At 46.5% G+C, this 23,573-nt stretch overlaps 1 protein-coding gene across 1 annotated transcript in view; it reads left to right on the top strand.

The window, feature by feature from the left end:
• The window catches only part of ABCC5 (ATP binding cassette subfamily C member 5), a 53,483-nt gene extending 40,245 nt beyond the window's left edge, over positions 1-13,238 (top strand). The window contains exons 21-30 of the mRNA XM_027875393.1: positions 192-345; positions 445-573; positions 1,205-1,391; positions 3,839-3,928; positions 5,642-5,831; positions 7,376-7,535; positions 9,963-10,041; positions 10,302-10,415; positions 10,673-10,837; positions 11,866-13,238. Of these exons, the coding sequence (XP_027731194.1) occupies positions 192-345; positions 445-573; positions 1,205-1,391; positions 3,839-3,928; positions 5,642-5,831; positions 7,376-7,535; positions 9,963-10,041; positions 10,302-10,415; positions 10,673-10,837; positions 11,866-11,967 (1,370 nt within the window). The 3' untranslated portion in view covers positions 11,968-13,238. The remainder of the gene's footprint in view (positions 1-191; positions 346-444; positions 574-1,204; positions 1,392-3,838; positions 3,929-5,641; positions 5,832-7,375; positions 7,536-9,962; positions 10,042-10,301; positions 10,416-10,672; positions 10,838-11,865) is intronic.
• The last annotated feature ends 10,335 nt before the right edge of the window (positions 13,239-23,573 follow it).

Below are 23,573 nucleotides of genomic sequence, written 5' to 3'. Positions count from 1 at the left end.
CGCTGACAGGCTGACCGCCTGTCCCGCACCCCCGTGGCCACAGAGGGGAGAAAGAAGAGCAGGTGTGCTGCTTGGGGGATGAGCAGAACTAAGGCAGCAGATGTCGTAGACCCACGCTGTCCTGTGGTTTGGCTTTTTGCTGGTCCCGAAAGTGCGCACACCCTTTGTTCTTCCGCTTTTTCTTTCCCCAGTTGATGTCCGCCTCCCGTTCCAGGCTGAAATGTTTATCCAGAACGTTATCCTGGTATTCTTCTGTGTTGGCATGATCGCAGGTGTCTTCCCCTGGTTCCTGGTGGCAGTGTTACCGCTCAGCATTTTCTTTGCTGTTTTACACGTTCTCTCCAGGTAAAGGATTTCTCATTTCTACAGAAGCAGTCAGCACTTACCCGCCTCACTGCTGCCACGCCTTGACCCTCCTTGACGTTTGCCCCATTTCCTCTCCAGGGTCCTGATTCGAGAGCTCAAACGCTTGGACAACATCACCCAGTCCCCTTTTCTGTCCCACATCACCTCCAGCATCCAGGGGCTCGCCACCATCCATGCTTACAACAGAGGGCAGGAATTTCTGCACAGGTTAGTGCTCTGTGTGGCCAAGGGCTGGAGAGGTAGTCACCACCCTGGCAAGCCGTCTTCAAGGCTTGAGAGCCTAGAAGTCCTGGCGTCTTCAGAAACTTCTTTACAGCATATTTGAGATTAGAGCCTGGGTGAGACCTGGGGGTATTGGGAGCCTGGCGGAACCTGCTGCAGCTCCAGTTCGTTTGCCCTGCAGGAATTGCTCTGAACAAATAATGGAGGAAAAAAATCAGTCTGCTCTCCAGAAGGCGGGCAGGCTACTCGGTCTGTTCATCTCCTGGTTCTGAAAGGCCTAGTCACGTAGACTGGCCGCTTCTCTACATGTGGGGTGAACCTCATGATCCCGCCTGCCCAGGCTGGGTGCAGGCTGTTGTAGCTTCTGCACTGCCCTCACCCAGCTTCCTAACCCTTGAATGTTTGGTTTGTTGTCCTCAAGCCTTTTGTTTACAAAAAGTCAAGCTGCGTGCTTCCCTGCCTCACTGCTCCTACACAAGTCATTGCTGGCTCACAAGCCCTTCCCCTGTCTGGTACCTGGTTCCTGCCCCCATTCTCTCCAGGAAGGTGCTGAGCTGGCTGCAGGCGTAAATCACTCCCTCCTTGGGGCTTAACGTGCTCGTCGTCTGGCCCACAGGTACCAGGAGCTTCTGGATGACAACCAGGCACCCTTCTTCTTGTTCACCTGTGCCATGCGGTGGCTGGCCGTGCGGCTGGACGTGATCAGCATCGCCTTGATCACCACCACGGGCTTGATGATCGTCCTCATGCACGGCCAGATCCCCCCAGCCTATGCAGGGCTGGCCATCTCCTACGCTGTCCAGGTTGGTATCCGGCTATTCGGTAGGGAGGGGCATTTCTGACGCCTCTCGAGGAAGGGGAGAGGACTGCCAGTCACTGGGGAGTGGAGCAGCTTTCTCAGTGGCACCATCGTGGGTTTGGGAGATGAGGCTTTAACACAGCTGCAGATTTCAAATGATTCTGCCAGATGCAGACAAGCTCAGTTGCTGCTGAGGATGAGAGCTCCAGCACTGGCTGACTGCGCTTGGCAATGGACATGCACCATTTGTTCCTTGGCCAAAGTGTTTCCTAGAAACAAGAGGGCACTGATGACTGTTAGAAAGTAAAGATTTCTCAAAGAAGTGGAATTCAATTGATGGAAGGTGTCCTTTTCCCTGATTTCCCCCTTTATTGTCTACCTCTTCCCACCTTTTAAAAAAAAGAATACATCCTCAACATGATTCCCGTTTTCTAATTATTTGTATTTTGCAATAAAAACTGAAAGACTGAAAGCATCCTTCTCAAGCAGTTAGGCCCTTCTTGTCCCCAAGTGGTGGCTAATGTAAAGACCCTGGAAACCTGTTTGGCAGAGAGGTGGAGAGAATCCTCAGAGCCCATCAAGTCCGGTTACGTATGGCTTGAGGTGCTCGGGATGTGGGAGCCTAGATGGAGGCTTCATGCCAGAGTCCTGCTGGAGCCGCCCTTTGCTTGGGCCTGATGCTGTAGCTCAGCTCGCTGCCAGCCTCCTGCTTCCCACTCATCTGCTGTCTCCAGCTACGCTTCTGTTCTAGGGACTAGCAGGTTGGCCTTGCCCTCGTGATTGCTACAGTTAACTTTATTAGTTAAATGCATTGCAGACTTTTTTTCCCCATTTGTTTCCAAGATGTATGAGGAACTGATTGAAATTTGATGAGTAGTCTAAAGGTATGAACAGACAGTTCTCAAGGAAATAAAACCACGCTATTCCTAGCCATATTAAAAATTGCTTCAAATCACTGTTAGAGAAATGCAGACTAAAATAGTTCAGAGATTCTACTTCATACCCATCAGAATGGCAAAGACGGAAAAAAAAAAGGAAAATGATCAATGTTGGAAGGGCATGGGAAAACAGCCACATTACTGCATTATGGGTAGACTGGTGAATGGGTACAACCATTCTGGAAGACAATTTGAAATTCTACACAAAGTCACTACACAAAAAGAATTGAGGAAACCCTTGATTTCAGAGTGACATGGAGAGACTGGGATGGACTGGTATTGAGTGAATGAGCAGAACCAAAGAACGCTTTATTCTGTGACATCCGTGTTAGAGAAGTGAACACTTTTGAGGGCTTGTGTAAAATGAGCAGAGCTGGGAGGTCAATTTATACAAAAACAATGATTAGAAAGTGCTAAGAGCTAGGAGTAGTACAATGACTGCACAGTTTCAAAAGATTGAGGATGAAACACGTTCTGCATTACACAGGGGTGAAGGATTTAGCATCTGGGGTGAGACGTTAATGGTTTTGCGTGTAGCAATTTAGGGTTTGCTTGACTGTGTATTTGTTGTAAGAAATTGGTTTTCTTTTTTCTTTCTCTCCCCCCCTCCCTCACACCCAATTTGAGCGTGTGTAGAGGGAGTGGGGTAGGAGGGAGAGAAGAGTGAAAAAATTGAATACGCTTTCAGATGGGATTACTGTATTATTAATTTTACCTGTTTGCTTTTCTTATAAGAGATCTCATCTCTCATGAAGTAGGAGTATTCTGTAAATACAATGTAAACGAAGCATGTCAATTAAAAAAAACTTTGAAAGAAACGATTTGCTTTAGAAAGTCTAATGTGTGATTCAGTCTAACTATGATAGTAGGGATGTGGGTCTGCACAGAAAATCGGTGCTTTCAGGACTAGTGACAAAAGGAATCACAAGACCCGTAAAACCCAGATGGAGGATTCATCGTTTCTTAATAATGCTTGGAGTGGTTTTGTTTCTATCTGGGTGAATTGTGTTTAGAAAGAATTGGTCGCCTTGCTAAATTAAAGCGCATTTATAGCGGCAAGCAGGGAACCAAAAAGGGCTTTGTTTCTATTGTCTTTTTTTTTTAATCTAATTTTATTTTTAGTTCCAGATTCCCTCCTTCAGCTTTCCCTCATTCATTGAGAAGGCAAGAAAAATAAAACGCATTGCAAGTATAGTCATGCAAACAAATTTCCATATTAACCAGGTTCTGAAAGAAAAGTAAGAAAAAGGGAAAAAGCATACTTCAGTCTGCCCTCTGAATCAGTTCCTTCTCTTTATGGAGGTGGATAGCTTGTTCCATCATGATTCCTTTGGAATTGTGGTGGGACGTCATGTTGTTCAGTTACTAAGTCTCTGACATTGTCGTTATAACGTTGCTGTTTGCGTGGATTGTTCTCCTGGTTCTGTTCACTTCGCTTTGTGTCAGTGCATACAAGTCTTCCCAGGTTTTTCTGAAACCATCACCTTCACCTCTTGTCTTTTCTAATCAACAGCTCACAGGGCTCTTCCAGTTTACAGTTCGACTGGCATCAGAGACAGAAGCTCGATTCACATCAGTGGAGAGGATTAATCACTACATTAAGGTCAGATCTCCTTGGAGTCGGTCTTTCCTTTCTCGTGGGCCTTCCGAAAATAGCTTTCTGGTTTTGGCCACCATAAAATGTGTAGAAGGAAAGTAAAGTTTTCTGCCATATTTTGTCATACGTATGGTGTATGTCTCAGAGAAGTGAAAGGCACCCCTGGACGCAGTTATTGATTCTGTGAGGATTGGGTTCAACTGAGTAACGTGAGCTTATGTAACTTGGTTTATGTAACAACATCCAAATCAATCTTTTCCTTTTGTTATTCCGATTCTTAGCCAGTGGTTTTGACCAGTGGAAATTAGCCAGCAATGTCAGCTGTTTCCCACTCCAGATTTTTGTTTCTCAGCTTATGTGGAATATTTTACTGAGGCTCTAGCATGATTATAGTTAGTAGAATTAGTAAACTTAAAAGTTATTCCCTGATAACTTAGCCTTGCATTATCTGTATATCAGTACTTAAATTTCACAGCTGTCTTATGAATATGATTTTCATGGGCATCTTAAAAATCCCCTTTTTTTGAGCACCTGACTTATGAATGAACTATACATAAAGGAGTCTAGGCCCCAGAGCTCTTTCCATCCCTTGTTCGTAGTGAGGAACCTTTCCCCAGCAAGCTGTGGAGTTAACCGTATCTTTGATGCCCAGGTGTCTGTTCCCCCAAACAGTCAAGGCAGTTCTTGGTTCTGATGCCAGAAAGGAAAGGATGCGTTTTTAGAGTCTCAAGTTGTAACGCAGAATGCCTCTTCCAGGGGAACAGTGTTAGGAATGGGGGTTAAGCGTGGGTGAGGTAGACATGGAAACCTGATGACTGTGTTTAACTTGGAAGGAAAAAGGCTCACTAGTTGTAATTGCCAGCTTACCAGCACACTTCTCTGTTCTCCCTTGACCTGGATTTGTATTTATGTCTGTTTACATTTATCAACTCCTTGAGGTCACATTGCAGGTCTTTATCATCTTAGTGCCTTTCACATTGTAGCTTATCAGTAGATGTTTGTGGAGCTGAATTACACTTATAAAGATAAACGCCGCTGGGTGACGTGCACATATTTCGCATTGACATCTGATTGAAGCTAACAGATGATTACCCTCCACAGAGAACTGCAGATTTGTCCCTCTCTTTCTGGGTATCAGTTTCAAGTTATTACTTTTAGCAGAAATCTGCATATAAAAACAAGGACTGGTATATATTTTTCTCTAATCTGGCCAGTCTTTGGCCTGACTTTACAGCACCTTCTTTTCCCAGACTTCATTTGGATCTCAGGCTCTCGTCCTGTAGTCTGGGCGCAACTCACTAGCTCTCTTCTTGGACACTGATTCAGCACAGGACTAGCTGCCCATCCTAGTGGGGGGAGGGGCGGGGGGATGCCTCAAGCTATGCAGACTCTGGTTTCAGGAACCACACACGGGGCTAAAACATTGTTGGTGATAAGGATTGGCTTCTCGGTCACAAATGTTGTAATTTTAGTCCAAAAGTTGAAGAAAATCAGGACTAGAAAACAGAAATAAATGACCTGCCCAACAAGGTTATTCTGTTACATTGAATAGTCTTGTTCCTGGGGTGAAAAAAGTGAAAAAAGGAGAATTTGTTCTTTGATGGGAGTAGGGACAGCCTGTGGCCACTGTCCTTCAGTGCTGATTTTACTGAGATGGGAAGGCCTGCTGTGATCCCACGGGTCTGTTGGCTTACTCTAAAGAATCTATTGTTTCTCCAGACTCTCGCCTTGGAAGCCCCTGCTCGAATTAAAAACAAGGCTCCCCCTCCTGACTGGCCTCAGGAAGGAGAAGTTGTCTTTGAGAATGCAGAGATGAGGTATCGAGAGAACTTACCTCTGGTCCTGAAGAAAGTGTCTTTCACTATCAAACCCAAGGAGAAGATTGGCATTGTGGGGCGGACAGGCTCAGGTGAGGAACCCCAGCAGGAGGAAGCTGCCTTTACGTTCTGGGCTTTGGTCCTGGCTCTGCTTGATTTGCTCTCCACTTGGGCCCTTCGAGTCCTTCAGTCCAGCTCCCCAAATGAGTGGGTACCGGTGGTCTCAGGCTCCTGTTTGAGAAAGGAAACAGAACAACTGGAGGTAGGATCAACTCGGATTTGATGGAATCCTGGTACCAGGAGATGGAGAACCAGAAAAAGGAAAAGGACCTGGACCAGAGAAAGGGGCCTTCTAGGTGACAAGAGACAAGGGCGGAAGGGCTCTCATAGGCTGTAGAAGCCAGCAGTGAGAGCCAGAAATTAAGCAGTGTCAACATGAAGTAAAAAGGAGGGTGAGGGCCCAAGGCCAATGCCTATTCCACTTGTGAGACTGCTTGCCTTCTTGGTTCACCCCTCTGCCTCCCACCAGACAGGCAGACACACACCCATCCACCTTGGGGCACCCCCAGAAGGCCGGGAGAGTCCCTGGGGACCCGGGCTTCAATCCTCAACTATATCTAGGTGTTTCTGTGAACCACTGGTTCTAAAAGCTTATGTTAGCTTTTCTTTGTAGTTTTCCAAAATTCTCTCTGCCTCCCAAGCCCTTTCTCTGTGTCTCTTATCTCAGGAGCCTGTTCCCCCCGTGAGCTCTTTAGCCCATGTTAGGAAGCCATCCTTTCCTTAACCCAGCACAGATACGATCCCATAGAGCCTCTGACAGCACAGAGGAGCCGAGTGCCAGGGTGTTCTTTTACAAGTGAGGAGATGGAGGCTGAGAGCTGATTTGCCAGAGGTGGGATTCCTAGCCAGGTGTTTGCTGTCCGGACTGCACATCCTGCACCTGGACCACCCCCGGTTGATTTTGCAAAGTCAGTCCCCAGAGGAGGCCTTTTAGATGCATCCTGGCATGCTGGCAGCCCCTAGTCACTTAGTCTGAGCTTTAAACCACAAACTTTTCCTCAAGCTCACTCAGATTGAACCATGAGCTTCCCCTCACAGTCTATCAGATCTATTTATTGAATTCTTAACCAAAAATATTTTTCTTTGATTTGTTCATCTCTCTACGTGATTCCTTCCACTCAACCTCTGCTGGACTTTGTTGGAGGCCTCCCTGGTAGCCTCAGCCCGGCTCTTTGCGTTCAGGGTCTGGAGGATTCATTTCACAGGACCATGGACATCAGAAGAGCCCTTCTACCCTGCTTCTGTCCCTTCTATGTAGAAGATGCAAAATGTCCTTTATTTGAGAAACAGAAAACCTTTGTCTTTCTCCTAAGCGATAGGGATTTTTCCCCACTTGATCCTCAGAAGAGGAATGAGACAAATCCTTTCCTGTACTTAGTCTCTCTCAAGTTCTCTGTTTAACTCAGATAATTAACCTCCACTACCGAGTGGAAACCGGGAAGCTTTTGACGCTTTTTATAAGCCTTTGCTGCATGATTAATAGTTATAGGAAGTTTGAACAAAAACGACCTCTGACATGCCTGTCAGAGGCGATGAGGATGAACCTGTTGTTTTATATTCTCTTGTGTCTCACCAGGGAAGTCCTCTTTGGGGATGGCCCTCTTCCGCTTGGTAGAGCTCTCAGGAGGCTGCATCAAAATTGATGGGGTGAAGATCAATGACATTGGCCTTGCTGATCTCCGTAGCAAGCTCTCCATCATTCCTCAAGAGCCAGTGTTGTTCAGTGGCACAGTAAGGTGAGGATGGAGGCCTTGAGAAGTCGCCACAAGAACTTAAGGCAGATGGCAAACTGTTGTGTTTTCTAAAAATAATTCTGTAGTGGACCTTCTTGACAGATCTTTACTTGGTAGCTTTCTTTGTTATGTGAGGTAAGCCTTGAATGATGGGTAGGATTTGGAAAGGCCAAGTTTAAGGGAAAGTAGGGATACAGTGGAGGGGTCAGCCATCAGCACAGGACAGAAGAGAAGATTCGGTTTAGCAAGCAACCAGTGTTCATTAAGTATCTCCCATGCACAAAGTGTGGCGTGAGAAGCTAAGGTTACTGCGATGAATGCCAGTGATCCCTGGAGGACAGAAGCTTTATGTTTGGCCAGGGGCTGGAGTGGGAGGTGTCGAGGGGAACAGGGAGAGGAGCGTCTCCCTCATGGAAGAGGAGGTAAAACCGACCAAATAAGTAGAGGTCAACCTTGGGTGCAACCTTGGGCAGGGTGTTAAAGAGGTTGGATCAGGGGAGAGTGTGGAATAGGGAAATGCCAAAGATGGGAGGAGATGGTGGGATCCTTGCCTAAGGTCCCTAAATTGGAGAGATTAGATGAGTTTAGAAGCATTGTAAGTGCGACACTTGCATGAATGATTTCTACTTTGAAAGAGGAAGGTATCTAATCTTTGAAACAAACCAGTGATCAAGGTAGGATGTTGGCCTTGCAGGTGCCACCACATGGTGGCTGCAGTGGTGACTTTGACTGTGCAGGCATTGGTTGAATGGTTGGAGAAGAGGGGAGATGGCCAAGGGCAATCCTGGGCTTTTGGTCCCCTGGTAGGCTCTTGGAGCGTAGCCTCTGCCCAGGCCAGGATGGTGCCCAGCAGCTTGTAGGGCAGAATTCCTTTTGCATGACAGTCTTGCGTATTGGTGGGTTGTCTTAGAGGTCTCTGCCCCAGATCGTGGTTTTCAGTTGTCAAGTTCAGGATGCTACTGGGCCAGTATCTGCCAAGAAAACCCAAATGGGGTCATGAAGAGTTGAACATGACTGAAAAAGCAACTGAACAATGAGTGGGGAAAGAAGTCAGGAAAAGTCAAAGTAGAGGGTGGCATATGAGCTGAGTCTTGAAGGGAGCTAGGAGTCTCACAAGGTGGAAGTGACCTGGAGCAAATCACTCTAACCTCTCTACCTCGGTTTCCTCACTGGGGCACCTGCTTTACAGGGGTGTTGTAAGGCTTAAATGAGAGAATGAATTAAAAAGCTTATTATAGAAGGGTCAGCTCTCATTTGTTAAATTCTCACCTCTCTTGAATTAGTGAGGAAGCTCGAGTAATTATGGAGCACTTGCAGGTGCCAGGCACATTTTGGGCTCGGGGCATATAAAGATAAACCCCTCTCCCTCTCCCTGAAAGTCATTTACATTCACATGTCTGACCATTCCACTGGGCCTTGTAAAGGAGCAGGGTCCATGCCCTCTAGCACGGGCCTCTTTCAGTCCAATCAAGCAAAAACCTTTTAAACACTTACTCTGTGCCGAGCTCTGGGGATACAAAGGCAGAAGTGATGCAACGCCTGCCCTCGAGGAGCTTTCATTTTTCTGAGTCAAGGGGTTTTAAGGTCTTGATAAGAGTCAGTTATTAAGAATGAGAGAAGTGGGAGGCCAAGAACTTGTGGTCAGTTACAGTCGAGAGAGATGTAGGCATCTAAGACATGATCACGTTTGGAACGTGGGTGAAGAAGGACGGGGTTTGTTTACTGGATTATCTGCATGTATTAGGAAAGTCCTGAGGATGGTGTGTTGAAGATCACTTTGAGCCACTCATGGAGAAAGTTGGGAAAGTGCCTTGAAGTCAGGAGAGAGGACAGCCATATGGATGAGAGAGAGGGAGAGGGAGTGTGTGTGTGTTTTGATAGAGGGGCATGTTGTAAATGAATTGTATGGACTTCAGAAAAGCTCACTGAGGGACAGTGGAGGAGAAATGATTTTGAAGCAGAGTAGAGGTATTAGAGAGTAAGGCACATGTCTTCTTGGCCCCATGCGGTAGGCAGGGGGGGTTAGGAGACTGATGCTCTTCAGAACAGGGAGAGGCAAGAGAAGCCTGGTCATCGCCATAGCCCCTTCAGGCGACAGATCTCTGTGCCTTCCTGGACCCTGGGTCAGGCCAACTCAGGCTCCTTGTGCTCTCCCTCCTCCGAGGGAATCCTGATTTGGCAGGCTGTCTGGTTGAGTCTCTCAGTCAGGAACGAGGACTTGATTCTTGTCCTGTAACATCAGACTCCATTTCTGCTCTCTAAGATGAAATGTCGCTCTGTAGCTGTCCACGGGCTTATATGACTTCTCAGCTTTCACTTGTGCCCTCTAACTCCCTCCCTGCCACCAGGGGAAGTGATGGCCACGGTCATGTTGGGCCCCTAAAACCTGTGACTGTTTCGTTCGTTCCTTCCTTCCTCTCTTCTGCCCAGGTCAAACTTGGATCCTTTCAACCAGTACAGTGAAGACCAGATTTGGGATGCTCTAGAAAGGACACATATGAAAGAATGTGTAAGTCACCACACCTTCACTGCTGACTCTTTGCCTCAGTGGACATGGGCAGCTGCCCATCTGTGGTTACCTCTTGGAAGAAGGCATGCCCTACTTACTCCCCAAGCGTTTCTCTTCCGAGCAAATGCTTGTAGGGCCGGGTTAGGTTGTCTGTTGGCCCTCTAGATCTGTCTCCTGCTTCTCATACAGACACTGGGCAAGGCGTGGAGGGGTGGAGCCAATCCACTGGCCTTAGTTGCATTCCCTTTCCTTCTCTTCAGGTTGCTCAGCTACCTCTGAAACTTGAGTCTGAAGTGTTGGAGAATGGGGATAACTTCTCAGTGGGGGAACGGCAACTACTGTGCATTGCGAGAGCCCTGCTGCGGCGCTGTAAGGTAAGGCCCCTGCATGATTGAAGGGTGTCTTTCCTACTCTGCGGGGTACAAGAGTCCTCGAGGCGTCCATGCTTCCAAACTTTCTGGCAGTTTTGGAAAGTGTGCCCTGGTGAAGAAGCTGTTGGCTTTGTGCTTCAGTGAATTCTCAGGCTCTCCTGGTGGTGGACCACAGATGAGCTGTTGTATTGGGAACAAATGATTGCTAACAACTCCTGCAATTTCCACCCATCTGCAACCACACTGTGGCCCATCGATAGGTGCTGATACTAGACGAAGCAACAGCGGCCATGGATTCCGAGACCGATTTGCTGATTCAGGAAACCATCCGGGAGGCCTTCGCCGACTGCACCATGCTAACGATCGCTCATCGCCTGCACACGGTTCTGGGCTCTGACCGTATCATGGTGCTGATGCAGGGTCAGGTAGAGCACAAGCCCTCCAGGGGCCCCGCGCCCACCCCGCATGGTGCCCCCTCAGCCCTGTTGAGAGGTCCGAGGTGATGACACTTCGAGAGGATGACTGGGGGAAAGCTGGGAAGTCTTCTTGGATAGACTGATTTTGCTCTGTCCCTTTTGGCACTACACGGTCAGGGTGGCACTCGTGCAGACGAGGTGACTGGACGCCCAGGCTCTTGGCTGGGCCTCGGAGGTAGACGACACTATCCTCTCGGGCTCCTCCCTGGGGCGGGGCCTGGCCGTCCTCACCTAGAGGTGAAAGGGGCCCGTGGAGGTGGGTGTGGCAGGGCATCCTAAAGCTTCTCCTTCCCGCACTGAAGTTCCCTTGGACACCAGTGTCTTCTGTCATGAGCCTCAGCAGCCTCCTGAGTTAGTAGTTACTGAGGGCCCTTCGTGCGCGTGGTATGTGAGAAGTGTTCTGGATGGGAAAAAGCAAAGATTTATAGACTATTAGAAGTGGAAATGGCTCAGAGGACATTGAGTCCAGCTTCCTTCGTTTGTAGATGAGGAAACAGGCCTAGAGAGTGGAGGGGACTTTGCCAAGGTCATCCTGGGAGTGAGCTGGAGGGCCAGGGCCTGATGTTAGCCCGCAGTGCCTCTGCGGTCCCTCTGTGGGCAGCCGGTGAGCACGGCTTAATGGAATCCTTTCCCTGCTTTTCCTTTCAATGAGAAAGTATCAAAGGGAGGCTATAGCAAAGGCACGTGAGAGCCCAGGGGCTCCCAGCCCATGGAGCAGCCTGGCAGTCAGAAACCTGAAGATCTGCAGGTGACGTCTAGGTTGTGCCTGCAGTGGAAGAAGGGGACGATGCGGCAGACTCTGGCCTCCCCGTCGTTGTTTAGAGCCTAGTTCTCCACCTGCTTGGCTTGTGTGGAGAGAGGTAGAAGCTTCAGGGAACCCCCAGACCCTCCCAGCCCCGCTTCCGGCAGCCCCTCGAGCAGGGGCTTGGTCCCGTGAACCGGGATGAGTTCATCCGTGCTCTGCTCCTCTCTTCCAGGTGGTGGAATTTGACACTCCGTCTGTGCTCCTGTCCAACGATAGCTCCCGATTCTATGCTATGTTTGCTGCTGCGGAGAATAAAGTTGCTGTCAAGGGCTGATGTCCGTGACTGGGTGTTGCCTTCTGGAAACATCCCCTAACATCCCCTGCCTGGGGCAGGGCCTGCATCACTTTTACTCCTATCGAAACCCAGATCTTGCATTGCCCAACTTTTAAAACTTTGGCACAGCAGTTCAGGACTAGCTTGTGTTTCACTATAAGGGAGATTCATGTTTTAATTATTGTATTTATTCCATATTCATACAATCCTAAACTTTGTTTTTGTCCTTACTTGCACTCTAAAGGTTCAGGGAACCATTATTATCAATGTCTCAGAGGCCTAGAATGCAGCTTTATCCATGTAGCTCTATCTCTACACGATTCTGTACATAGCCTATATTGACAGTGAAAATGTAAACTTCATTTTCTGTTAAAATGAGCACCGTACTCATAGGGCATCCTCCTTTCTATCCCTTCCATACACTCTGCTGTACTGAGATCTGGATTTGCTCTCAGACTGTAGAAATGTCAGTGATTGGCCTTTTTTAAGCTGGTCTCTCTCGGTGGTGGCAGATCTTGTATGTGTCAGAATGGATGGACAAGCGTGGCAGCAGTCTGCCCTCCCGGAGGCTCCAGTGAGGTTGGGTCCTGGAAAGGGAGACTGCCAGAGGACGCGGGGCTCGCACCGAAGCACTCAGGGCTCCTGCTTTCTCTTCTGTTTTCACTTGGCTGCCCTGGTGGCCATGGTCGGGGGGCAGGGGCAGCCTGCAACCTGAGCTCTCAGCTCCCACCGCACCAGCCTCCCATCAGCAACGGGAAGCTCAGAAGTGCCCATGGCAGAGGACGCACCTTTCTGTCGAAGAATCACGCCCTCGTGCCCTCCTTCCTCCAGCTCCTTGCTGGGCGGTGGCTGGGGGCTGGGGGCAGGGGGGGCGGGTTTCAGATGGTACTTGGAAGCTCTCCTGTCCCCCTGGCCTCCCACTCTACACTACTATTCTGTGATAGAGTTCAGGATTTTGCAATCCAAAGCCTGCAACACATTGAACTGCTCCTGCTGAGGGATCCGTCACACGCTGAAGTAGAAGCTTGTTTGTTTGCCTTTTTTTAATTGTCAAGAGACCTACCTCCGGTGGTTGACGGCTACGTGCTACACACCTACAGTACATTTCTGGGAACCATCCCGGCCGTGGGGCCTCGCGGTCCAGGGATTGGGGCTGCTGCTCATCTAGCAGCGATTGGCTGAGGAATCAGCGCTGCATGTTTCTGTCTGCTAGACAATTTGTATAACCTTAGCATGTTTGCTAAATTCCTTGTGGAGACAAAGATCTGGGGGGGGGGGGAAATAAAACTATTTTGGGTTTTATAAAGTGGTGTGTACAGAATTTCTCTGGGTGATGCTGTGGCTCCTTGGTGGGCACTGCCAGGGCCCGTGGTACGTTGTGGTAGCAGTTGTATCTGAAAAAGATCCTGTCTGAGCTTGTGAGTGAGATCACTGACTGGCCTCCGTGTCTGTTAGCTGGCACATGGGATGGTCATGTCAAGGCAGATTGATTTCAGCCCACCTCATCTGGATGGGGGTGGTGGCAGAAAAGCTTTTAACAGCTTATATGGTGGTCCTCCCTGAAGCCTGTACCTGAGGTGCCTTCAGCTGGTAGAGGCCTGGCAGAGATGGTGCTTGCCGGCAAACCCTTCGGAAGCTCGGGTCCCCTTGAGCATTGCACATTGGAGGGGAAATTGAGTTGGTTCCCTTTTGTAGAAACTTGTTCCAGTGGGCCCCATGGTGGAAGACAAGTCAGAGTAAGGGCCCTCACACTAGTGGGGGCATATCTGAACCTACTGCGAGTGGCCATCTGTGCTTTGGAGCAGTGACAAGAAACTGCTGCCCACGGCAGCCCCATTTTGCTTTGGGGGTCATCCAGAAGCTTTCCTGGCATCAAGCTGAAATCGGCCTCTTTCATCTACCCATCACCCCTGCTCTGTCTGAACCAACTGGACCAATCCTGATAGCCTTTCAAATGCCTGAGGCGGCTCTCCCGACCCCTACCCCCACCCCCAGCCCCAATCTAATCAGATAGAAGAATGGAAACTTCATTCCCAGTGCTACAGGTCCCCAGGCAGGTTGTGCTGGGTTCCGTGAAGTCCTCGAGTCTTGTCTCGAACAAACCCACTGACGTAATCTCGTGCTTCCACCTCTGGTTATCGAGCTGGACTCCAATGCTAACCTCATCGACAGAATGATGGTCAAGCGTTCATGCGCTGGCCTCCAAGCCTTGAGTTCCCTTTGACGTACACTGGCCATGTGACCATAAGAAGGTGCTTGTCCTCACGTAGGGAAGGGGCTGACCAGCGGTGGCAGAAGGAGTTAGCTCCTGCTCTCTGAGAAATCACAGGTTTCTGCCATCTGATGGCCCCTCAAATACAAGACAGGAATCGGATCTTTTCTAGACCGTCTCACCCGGGCCTCAGAAAACTACTCAGGGCACCACTGGGAGTGAAGCTAAGGTGAAAAATCGAGGTTGCTGCCTTCACTCTCAGCGCTTTGGCTTTAGTGCCGGAGCAAGACAGCCGAGTCTGGGCAAAAGGCCAACGCTAATAGTCAAGGAAGGCCCAGGGCCACAGGTGTCTGTTCTAGCCCCGGAGGGAGGAATGAGTGCACCGAGAATCCAAACACAGGCGTTGGGAGAGGGCAGCTGCTGAAGGCCCGTCTGAGACCAGGGGGTGGAGGGATCCAGTGCCAGCATTTTGATCTCACTATTGTCTTTTGCAGATTAAATCGACGGCTCGATGAACTAGTCTGACCAAAAAACATGTGTTATTAGAAAAACATAGGTGTGATCCTTGCCCTTGGCGACGGGGAAGGGAGGAAGCAATTTCCATTGCTCAGTCCCTTAAGATGTGTTTATTCACCTAAGAACAGGTGAAAATGCCAGCAGGGGGTAGAGGCTTAGGGAGCTAATGGGGAGGGGAAGAGGCCCTTCAATTGGCCTAATCCTTGTAGGTTACTGGGGAAAAGGGGAACGTTGGAAGCATAAGGTGGGGAGAAAGAATTAAAAAATGTAACCGCTGCCTGCAGTGGGCAGCTAGGTGGTGCAATGGATGAAGTGCCAGACGTGGAGTCAGGAAGACTCATCTTCCTGAGTTCAGACACTGTGACCCCGGGCAAGTCACTTCACCCTGCTTGGTTCAGTTTCCTCATCTGTCAAAAGAGCTGGAGAAGGAAATGGAAAATTGTTCCAGTATCCCCCAAATAAGGTCACGAAGAATCAGACACACCTGAAAAAAACGACTGAACGTGAGCTTGTACCAGTTCGTACTGCTATTTTTTTTTTTTTTACTTTTTGGTGAGGCAGTTAGGGTTAAGTGACTTGTCCAGGGTCACATAGCTAGTAAGTCAAGTGTCTGAGGCTGAATTTGAACTCGGGTTCTCCTGACTCGAAGGCCGGAGCTCCATCCACTGTGCCACCTAGCTGCCCCTGTGCTGCTATTTCTTTAGTTAAATGAGGCGTCCCATTGCATTGAAAAGATTGTTAGGAGTTGGAGGACCTGGGTTTTCTGGACCTGGCTCTTCTGGGTACTCCCCGTGTGACCCTGGGCGCTTCACTTCTCTGGGCTTCAGTTTCCTCATCTATAAATGAGGAAGTTGGACTAGGTGACCCCGAAGACCCTTTTCAGCTCTGAACCTCGAATCTATGACTGCACTGGAGGCTGTGAAAAATAACACCAAAGCTGTTGTTCAGTTAATGCTGTATAAGAATAACTAACCTTTAGGCAGCGATGTAAAGTTTGTAAAGTGTTTCACCTATTTCATTTGAGAGAGAAAAGAATAAGCATTTTTAAAGTATCTACTATGTGCCAGGCACTCTGCTAAGCGCTTTACAAATATTATCTTATTTGATCCATACAACAGCTCTGGGAAGTAGGTGCTATTGTCACCCCCATTTTACAGTTGAGGAAACTGAGGCAGACAGGTTAAGTGATTTGCTCAGGGTCACAGAGCTAGTATTCATGAGTATCTGAGGCTGGACTTGAACGCAGGTCTCCCTGACCCTAGGCCTAGAGCTCTATCCACTGCACCACCTGGCTGCCTCACAACAACTTTATGAGGTTGTGACTGTAGGTATGGTCCCCTTTTGTAGATTAGGAAACTGAGGCTCATAAGCATTAAGCGACTTGCTCAAAATCACATAGCTAATAAGCATCGGAAGTAGAATTTGTTCTTTTTTGATGAAAATTTTTAAATTGTGTTCAATTTAAATTGAATTAAGTTGAATTTTTTTTTCAATAAATAGTATTTATTTTTTCTCCCCCTCGTTTCTACATCCTCTACCGAAGAAGAAAAGAAGAAAACAAAACTTGGTAACAGTATGTGTCGTCAGGCAAAGCAAGTTCCCATGGTGGCCGTGTTCCAAAATGTTTGTTTCGTTCTACATCTGGAGCCCATCATTGCTGTCAGGAAGTGAGTAGCATTGTGGTTCACCATGGTCACGAGTGGTAGAATTTGAACCCAGGTCCTTTGGCTTCAAGTTCATTGTTCTCCGCTTCTCCTGGAGAGTGTCTGTGGACCACTCCTTCCTTTCCAGGTGCGCTCGGTGGTGGCTGCTGCAAAGTAAGCATCTTTGTGGTTATAGGGATTTTCAGAAAAGGAACTTCTGGCGGGTCTCAAAATCATGCCTTGCCGCAATGGCCTGAGAGTCACGTGGGGCTGCTGGGCTGGGGGTCAGAGGGCCTTGCTTCGAGTCCTCCTGAGTCCATTGGCCAGTCGACGACTGAGCTTTTGTGTGCCAGGCTCTGTCCTAGAAACACCCACGGACTGCCTGGGGAGGAGATGGAACCTGCACTTAGAATTAGGAATGCAGGTTCAAATGCTGCTTCCAACACTTACTACCTATGTGACCTTGGGCACGTCACTCTCCGGGCCTCAGTTTCCTTATCTGTAAAATAATAAGAGGGTTGGACTAGCCGGGCTTTGAAGATTTCTTTCTGCTCAAAATCTTTGATCTCGCCTTTGATACTTACCACCTGAGACCTTGGACAAGTCCCTTTCCCTAGGCCTCAGTTTTCCCAGTTGTAAAATAAGGGAGCTGTTGTCAATGGCTTCTGAGACCCAGCTTCAGATCTGTGATCCAGTGACATCATCAATGTGACAGGACACACCCCGCTTGAAAAAAGAACAGGCAGATACCGTGGAATTAGGTGCGTGGATGACTGTGGACTTTTATAGTGGAGATTAGCCAAACCCAGCTGTTAAGGGGGTTATTTGGGAAGATCGAACAGTAAGAGTAATGGCTACAAAATATGCCCTTCAAAGTCTGTCACATAGTTCCCCCCCCCCAAATCGGTGTAGAATTCAGAGGAACGTGGGCCCAAGCTTGCAGAGCCATTGCAAAGCAGTGGCTCAGAGCCCCTTGCGGCCTTTTGCCTTGAGGTTCGATGCAGTTGCTAAGTGCCCCTCTGAGGTTTATCAAAGTTTGAAGGTACTTTTTTTTTTGAAGGTACTTTTAATAAGTAATACATACTAAAGATACGTCAGGCACCGAAAGGAAGTCTCTTACCCTAGTCTAGCTCAGAGTGAGAACTAGAGACTTTCTGTTGAGGGAGAATCAATTTTTAAAGGTCTTAGAGTCACCAGAGAGTTAGACTGGGAGCAGGGAGGAGTCCTGCCTAAGGAAAGGCATGAGTATGTGCTGAGCGGCTGTCAGGCGCCTTTCCTCCATTTGTCCTCAGGTCCCAGTGCAGACTTTGTCAGCTGTTCCAGGGACCTTTCGAGGACCACGGCTTGGAAAGGAAGTCCAAAATCCTCTGACTCTCCGAAGGTGGCAACATCCATTAAGCAGGGTTGGGCTTGAGGAAGGAGACTGACTTCTAGCTGGTATAAGGCCAGGCAGGGCAGGGCTCTTCTCCTCCCAAGCAATTCCTTCTCTGGGTTGTGTCTGCAGGTTCCAGCCTAGCAGGTCAGAAACTCAAATTCCTGAGCTTTGAATTGACTTGCTATGTTATGTAAACCCACAGGGCATGACTAGTCTCCTGGACCAATCCAAATACCTCCTAGGCCACATTATTTCATTTCATCCAACGGCTTTCAAGGACTTCTAAATTAACCAAAGACTTTTCACAGTTAGTCTAGAGCAGGAGTTCTTTAAGTTTTTGCATGTGTCAGCAGTCTGGTGAAATCCCTTTTCAGAACGATGTTTTCAAATGTATAAAATAAAATACATATGATTATATTGTTGTTTGGTCATTTTTCAGTGGTGTCCAACTCATTGTGATCCCATGTGGGGTTTTCTTGACGAAGATATTGGAGTGCTTTGCCATTTCCTTCTGCAGCTCATTTTACAGATGAGGAACTGGGGCAAACAGGGTTAAATGACTTGCCCAGGGTCACACAGCTAGTAAGTGTCTGACACCAGATTTGAATTCAGGAAGATGAATCCTTCTGATACTAGGCCCAGCACTCTATACTGTGCCACCTAGCTGCCCCACATACAATTATACAGGAAATTAATTACATTCAAAGATAGTTATAAAGAATATATTTTTAAGTCAACGACCGTAAGTTAAGAATTCCTGGTCTAAAGTCTTTGATTGGTTAGTTGGTTCAACCAACATGTTTTCACCTGGTTAAAGGAACACAGTATATAGCATCGTGTCAGTTTAAGGGAGTAGGGTGATAAGAAGGGAAAATCAAATAGCAGAGTCATTTCCCACATCTTCCACATACAGAGAGAGGTGTAAGCTCCCAAGGAAGTCTTCGTTGCTAAGGAAGGGAATACTTCTCAGACAGTTCTTGTCGTCATTGTTATTGTCATCATCATGTACATTGAGAAGGAGGGCGCCGTGACTGGAACATCTGTCTGGACAGTGACTCACCGACCCCAATCTGCTTCCCAAGCTACCAGTTATTAAGTCTCTGCTGCTCTAATGCTGCCATCTGCTGGAGCTCTCTCCAGCGCTGAGGCTTCTGCCTCCTGATAGAGGAATCCCATCGCTCTTTTGTGACGTTGCCCCAACGGTGAATCAACATATACTGATATCTTTCCTTAGGCAGGACTGCTCTCTGCTCCCAGTCTAACTCTCTGGTGGTTCCAAGACCTTTAAAAATTGATTCTCCCTCAACAGAAAGTCTCTAGTTCTCACTCCTAGCTAGATTAGAGTGAGAGACTTCCTTTCAATGCCTGATATATCTTTAGTATAGATTACTCATTAAAAGTACCTTCAAACTTGGATAAACCTCAGAGAGGCACTTAGCAATATTTGTCGTTACCGGGTTGGAGGTAGCAAACTTTTCCATGCTTTGGCAAAGGCCTATGTCCTCATTACTCTTTCATCAAGTCTAAATTTACCTCTATGTGACTTAAAACATTTAGAAAAACATTTTGTTTAATCAGTAATTCTACCCTCCTATCTTCCCACCTGAACCAACCTCTCCTCCCTCCCCATTGAGAATACAAGAAAAACAAAACCCATTACACACATGTACAGTCAATCAAAACACATTTCCACTTTAGCTGTGTCCAAAAAATATTTGTCTCATTCTGCTTTCTGAGTCCTTCATCTTTCTAACAGGAGTTAGACTAATGTTTTCCTCATTAGTCATCTGGAATCTGGTTCATTATGCTTATTAGAGTTCAGCACAACATATTTCATCACATTTATATGCATAACTTATTTATATACACAAGTGTTCATCCATTCTCTAATTTATGGACACTCCCTAAGATTCCCATTCTTTTTTTTTTTTTTTTTTGATGAGGCAATGGGGTTAAGTGACTTGTCCAGGGTCACAGAGCTACTAAGCGTTATGTGTCTGAAGCCAGATTTGAACTCAGGTCCTCCTGACTCTAAGGCCAGAGTTCTATCCACTGTGCCACCTAGCTGCCCCTAAGATTCCATTCTTTGCCCCCTCAAAAAGAGCTAAAAATATCTTTGTACATTCTTAGAGTTTCTTTTGCTTAGGACTAATCCCTCCCTTAATCTATTCTCCCTCTAATTTCCTTTCCCCCCTTCTCTTTTCCTCCTATTTCTTTATTGAATGAAATGTATTTGTTTACCCATCTCTCTCTCTCTTTCTCTTTCTCTCTCTTCTTCCTTCTTTTGATCAGTTCAGATGAAAATGAATTTCAAGTGTTAGCTGTTCCCCCCCTTCTCCTTGTTCATAAAGATAACTACTTGTGCACCCTGATTATGTGATACTTTTCCCTAATCTTATTTTCACTTTCCCCCTACAATGTATTCCTCTTCCCCTCTCTTTACATTCTTTTCTTAAGATCATCAAGATATAACAGAACTGCTCCCAGGCTTTCTTGTATTGGACTCACCTATGGCCCCTGCTGATAGTAGGGTTCGGAGGAGAAACAACTATTGTCTCTCCATGTTAGAATTAGATTATAAGTAGTTTTTAGTCCTTTTATCACTGTTCGTTCACCTTTAGCTAATTATGTTTCTCTTCACTCCTATGTTGGAAATTCAAAGTTTCTCTGCAACTCTGGTCTTTTCATCAGGAGTGCTTGGAAGTCTTCTATTTCATTAAAGGTCCATTTTGCCCTGTATCATTATACTCAGTTTTGTTGGGTAGATTATTCTTGGCTGTAAGCCTATATCCTTTTGCTTCTGGATTATCATATTCCAAGTTCTCTGCTCCTTTAGATTAGTGGCTGCTAAATCTTGTGTGAACCCAATTGTGGCTAATTAGTGCTCGAATTCTTTCTCTGGCTACATGTATTAATTTTTATTTGACCTAGAAACTCTAGATCTTAGCTCAGGGTTTTCATTTAAAGGTTTCTTTTAGGAGGTGATGAGTAAATGCTTTCTTTACTTTGCCTGCTGGTTCTTAGAGGTCTGACAGTTTTAAGATTTTTTGAAATAGAATGTCAAGGCTCTTTTTAGTCATTGTCTTCAAATAGTTCAATGATTCTTAATATTTTTCTCCTAAATCTTTTTCCCAGATCAGTTGCTGCCTTATATTATCTTCTTTGTTAGGTTTTTTGACTATGTTTTAATATTTCTTGTTGCCTCATGAAATAATTGGCATCTATATGGTCCATTCCAATTTTCAAAGAATTTGTTGTTTGAGCAATGTTTTGTACCTCTTGTGCCAAGCTGTTAATTTCCTTTCCAGTTCTTTCTTCCATAACTCTTAGGTCAAACTCTTTCGAGTTATTTCATACCTTTTCCAAGAAGCTCTGGTGCTCTGGGTCTTGATGCAATCAGCACAATGTCCTCTGCAAATGGGAGCTTCCAAAGGATTTGAGCATCCTCAGGGAATATTTCTTTAACTTAGACTCTGTGCTGGATCAATCAATCAATATCTATTAAATGCCTATTATGTGCCAGGTACTGTGCTAAGCACTCTGGATATACAAAGAGGCAAAAGACAATCCCTGCCTTTAAGGAGCTTACAATCTAAACTGAGGAAAACAACATGCAAACATATATATATATGCATGATTAATAGGATATCATTAAAAGATAGATTGCCGGGGCAGCTAGGTGGCGCAGTGGATAGAGCACTGGCCCTGAAGTCAGGAGGACCTGAGTTCAAATCCGGCCTCAGACCAAACACTTGACACATACTAGCTGTGTGACCTTGGGCAAGTCACTTAACCCTGATTGCCTCACCAAAAAAAAAAAAAAGATAGATTGCCTCTATCACCATGGCAAATACATTGGGGAATATACATCACTGAATTATTTCTGTTGTTATATATGTCAAAGAATCTTGAATGATTTTGATGAGAGACACCTTATTGTAAAAGAAACTGCAAAGGAGCATTTTTGTTCCATAGAATATATTGTTTTTTCACAATCAACAAATAACAATCTCTGGAGGTTATATTCTCAACGTTTTTGGCTTATTGCAAAAGGGTAAAAAAATGGTCCATCACTGAATATAGCTTAGGAAAGCCTGCTGAAGGTTCCCTCTTAGTACCTTCATCAAGAATGCCCCAGATTCATATAGATAACTCTCAAAGATTTTCCATTGATAATAGAGCATAGCTTGGTGGTTATTGATATTCTTTTAGTTACATTATTTTAGGTAAAATCAATAGCTAGCATTCTCAGAGCCTTAAGATTTGCAGAATGCTTTACATAGGTTATCTCATTGGATAACAACTCTTTCAAGCAGGTGCTATTTTAATCCTCATTTTACAGATGAGGAAACTGAGTCTGAGAGGTTAAGTGACTTGCCCAGGGTCACATGGCAAATTAATTCTTCTGGATAAAATTCTAGCTGGTGCTGATGTCATGTCTGCTATCCATTTCTAATTTTTTATTATCAATGACTTTATTTAAATAGTTCAGTTAAGTTGTTTGTTTTTTCTGATTTCAAGCCCACATTTTCCTCTTTTCAAATCCCAGCTGTTGTTCCTGGTTTTGCCTTCTGAGGCCAGAAAGAAGTCTAAACCCTCTTGTGCATAACGTATCTGAAGGTAGCTGTTACGTCTGTTACCATCTTTTCTCCAAGTGAAGCATCCTAACATAGACTAAAGCCCCTTCACTATCTGGTTCCCATTCTCTGGATGCTCTCCAGATTATTAATATCTCTTCTTAACTCAGGCACCCAGAATCAAACCTAATCTCCAGATGTGGTCTGATCAGGGCAGAGCACAGTGGGACTTTCTGCCTGTGTCCTGACTCTGGGCACTGATTGAACCATGCCTGAAATTCACCCCTTTCTCATATTTGCCTTTCAGAATCCATCCTTAGTTTCCTTCACATTCTAGTTCAAACCTGCCTTTGACAAGAGGCTTCCCTAGATCCCACCAGCTACTAATACCCTCCGTGACCCAATCACTTTGTGTCTACCTTGTGTTATTATAGATCTGCCAGTTGTTTTTCCCAGTACGATAGAATGTCCTAGATGGCAAGGATGTTTCACCTTTGTCTCTGTATCCCTAGAGCCTGATAGAGTCCAGTACAAAGCAGAAGTTTAATGAAAGCAAAGACAAAGGTGAGGTACCTGCCCCTGAGGAGCTTATATTCTATTGAGGCAATCAGAAGCAGTCAAGAGCTTTTGTGTCCATAATGTCTCCATTTTCCTGCCTGGGATGTCATCGTACTCTCCTGATTTTTTCTGTGGCATTATTTGACCCTACACAAGCCCCAGAAGGGTGGGGTCATTCTAAATCTGAAAGTCTAGGGAGACACTCTGCCCTGTCCCAGAGAAGGCCCCTCAGTGGCAAGTGTTACTTCTTATTCAGGTCAAGTCAAGTCAACGTGTATGACTGACTCCTATGTTCCTCTCACGGGTCTCTTCTTCCTGTGGCAATTACAGGGCCCTTTCCCCCGTGGTGCTTGCGGGTCCACATAGCATCCCTTCTTCTGCCTCCGAGGATCAAGCTTCCCCCTTGGTGGGGAAAACCCCATATGTATCACAGGTTTAACTGGCCTTCTCTGCCCTTTCTTCTCAATATTACGTTATGACCCCAAACCTCTAGAGAGCAGGTCAGGATGCCTCTTTAGGTCTTTGGATACTTTTCATCTTTTAACTCAAATCAACAAACATTTACTAAGTTCCTACTACTATGTTCCAGGCATTGCAGTTAGGGGCTGAGGGTACGAAGACAAAGAAGAAAGGAAGGACGGAAGGAAGGAAGGAAGGAAGGAAGGAAGGAAGGAAGGAAGGAAGGAAGGAAGGAAGGAAGGAAGGAGAGGAGGGAGGAAGGAAGG

Source organism: Vombatus ursinus, unplaced genomic scaffold (assembly GCF_900497805.2).
Source record: "Vombatus ursinus unplaced genomic scaffold, bare-nosed wombat genome assembly UNPS02014808.1, whole genome shotgun sequence".
Taxonomy (NCBI): Eukaryota; Metazoa; Chordata; class Mammalia; order Diprotodontia; family Vombatidae; genus Vombatus; species Vombatus ursinus.
The sequence above is the reverse complement of the archived record's forward strand: the minus strand, read 5'-3'. Positions and strand labels throughout refer to the sequence as shown.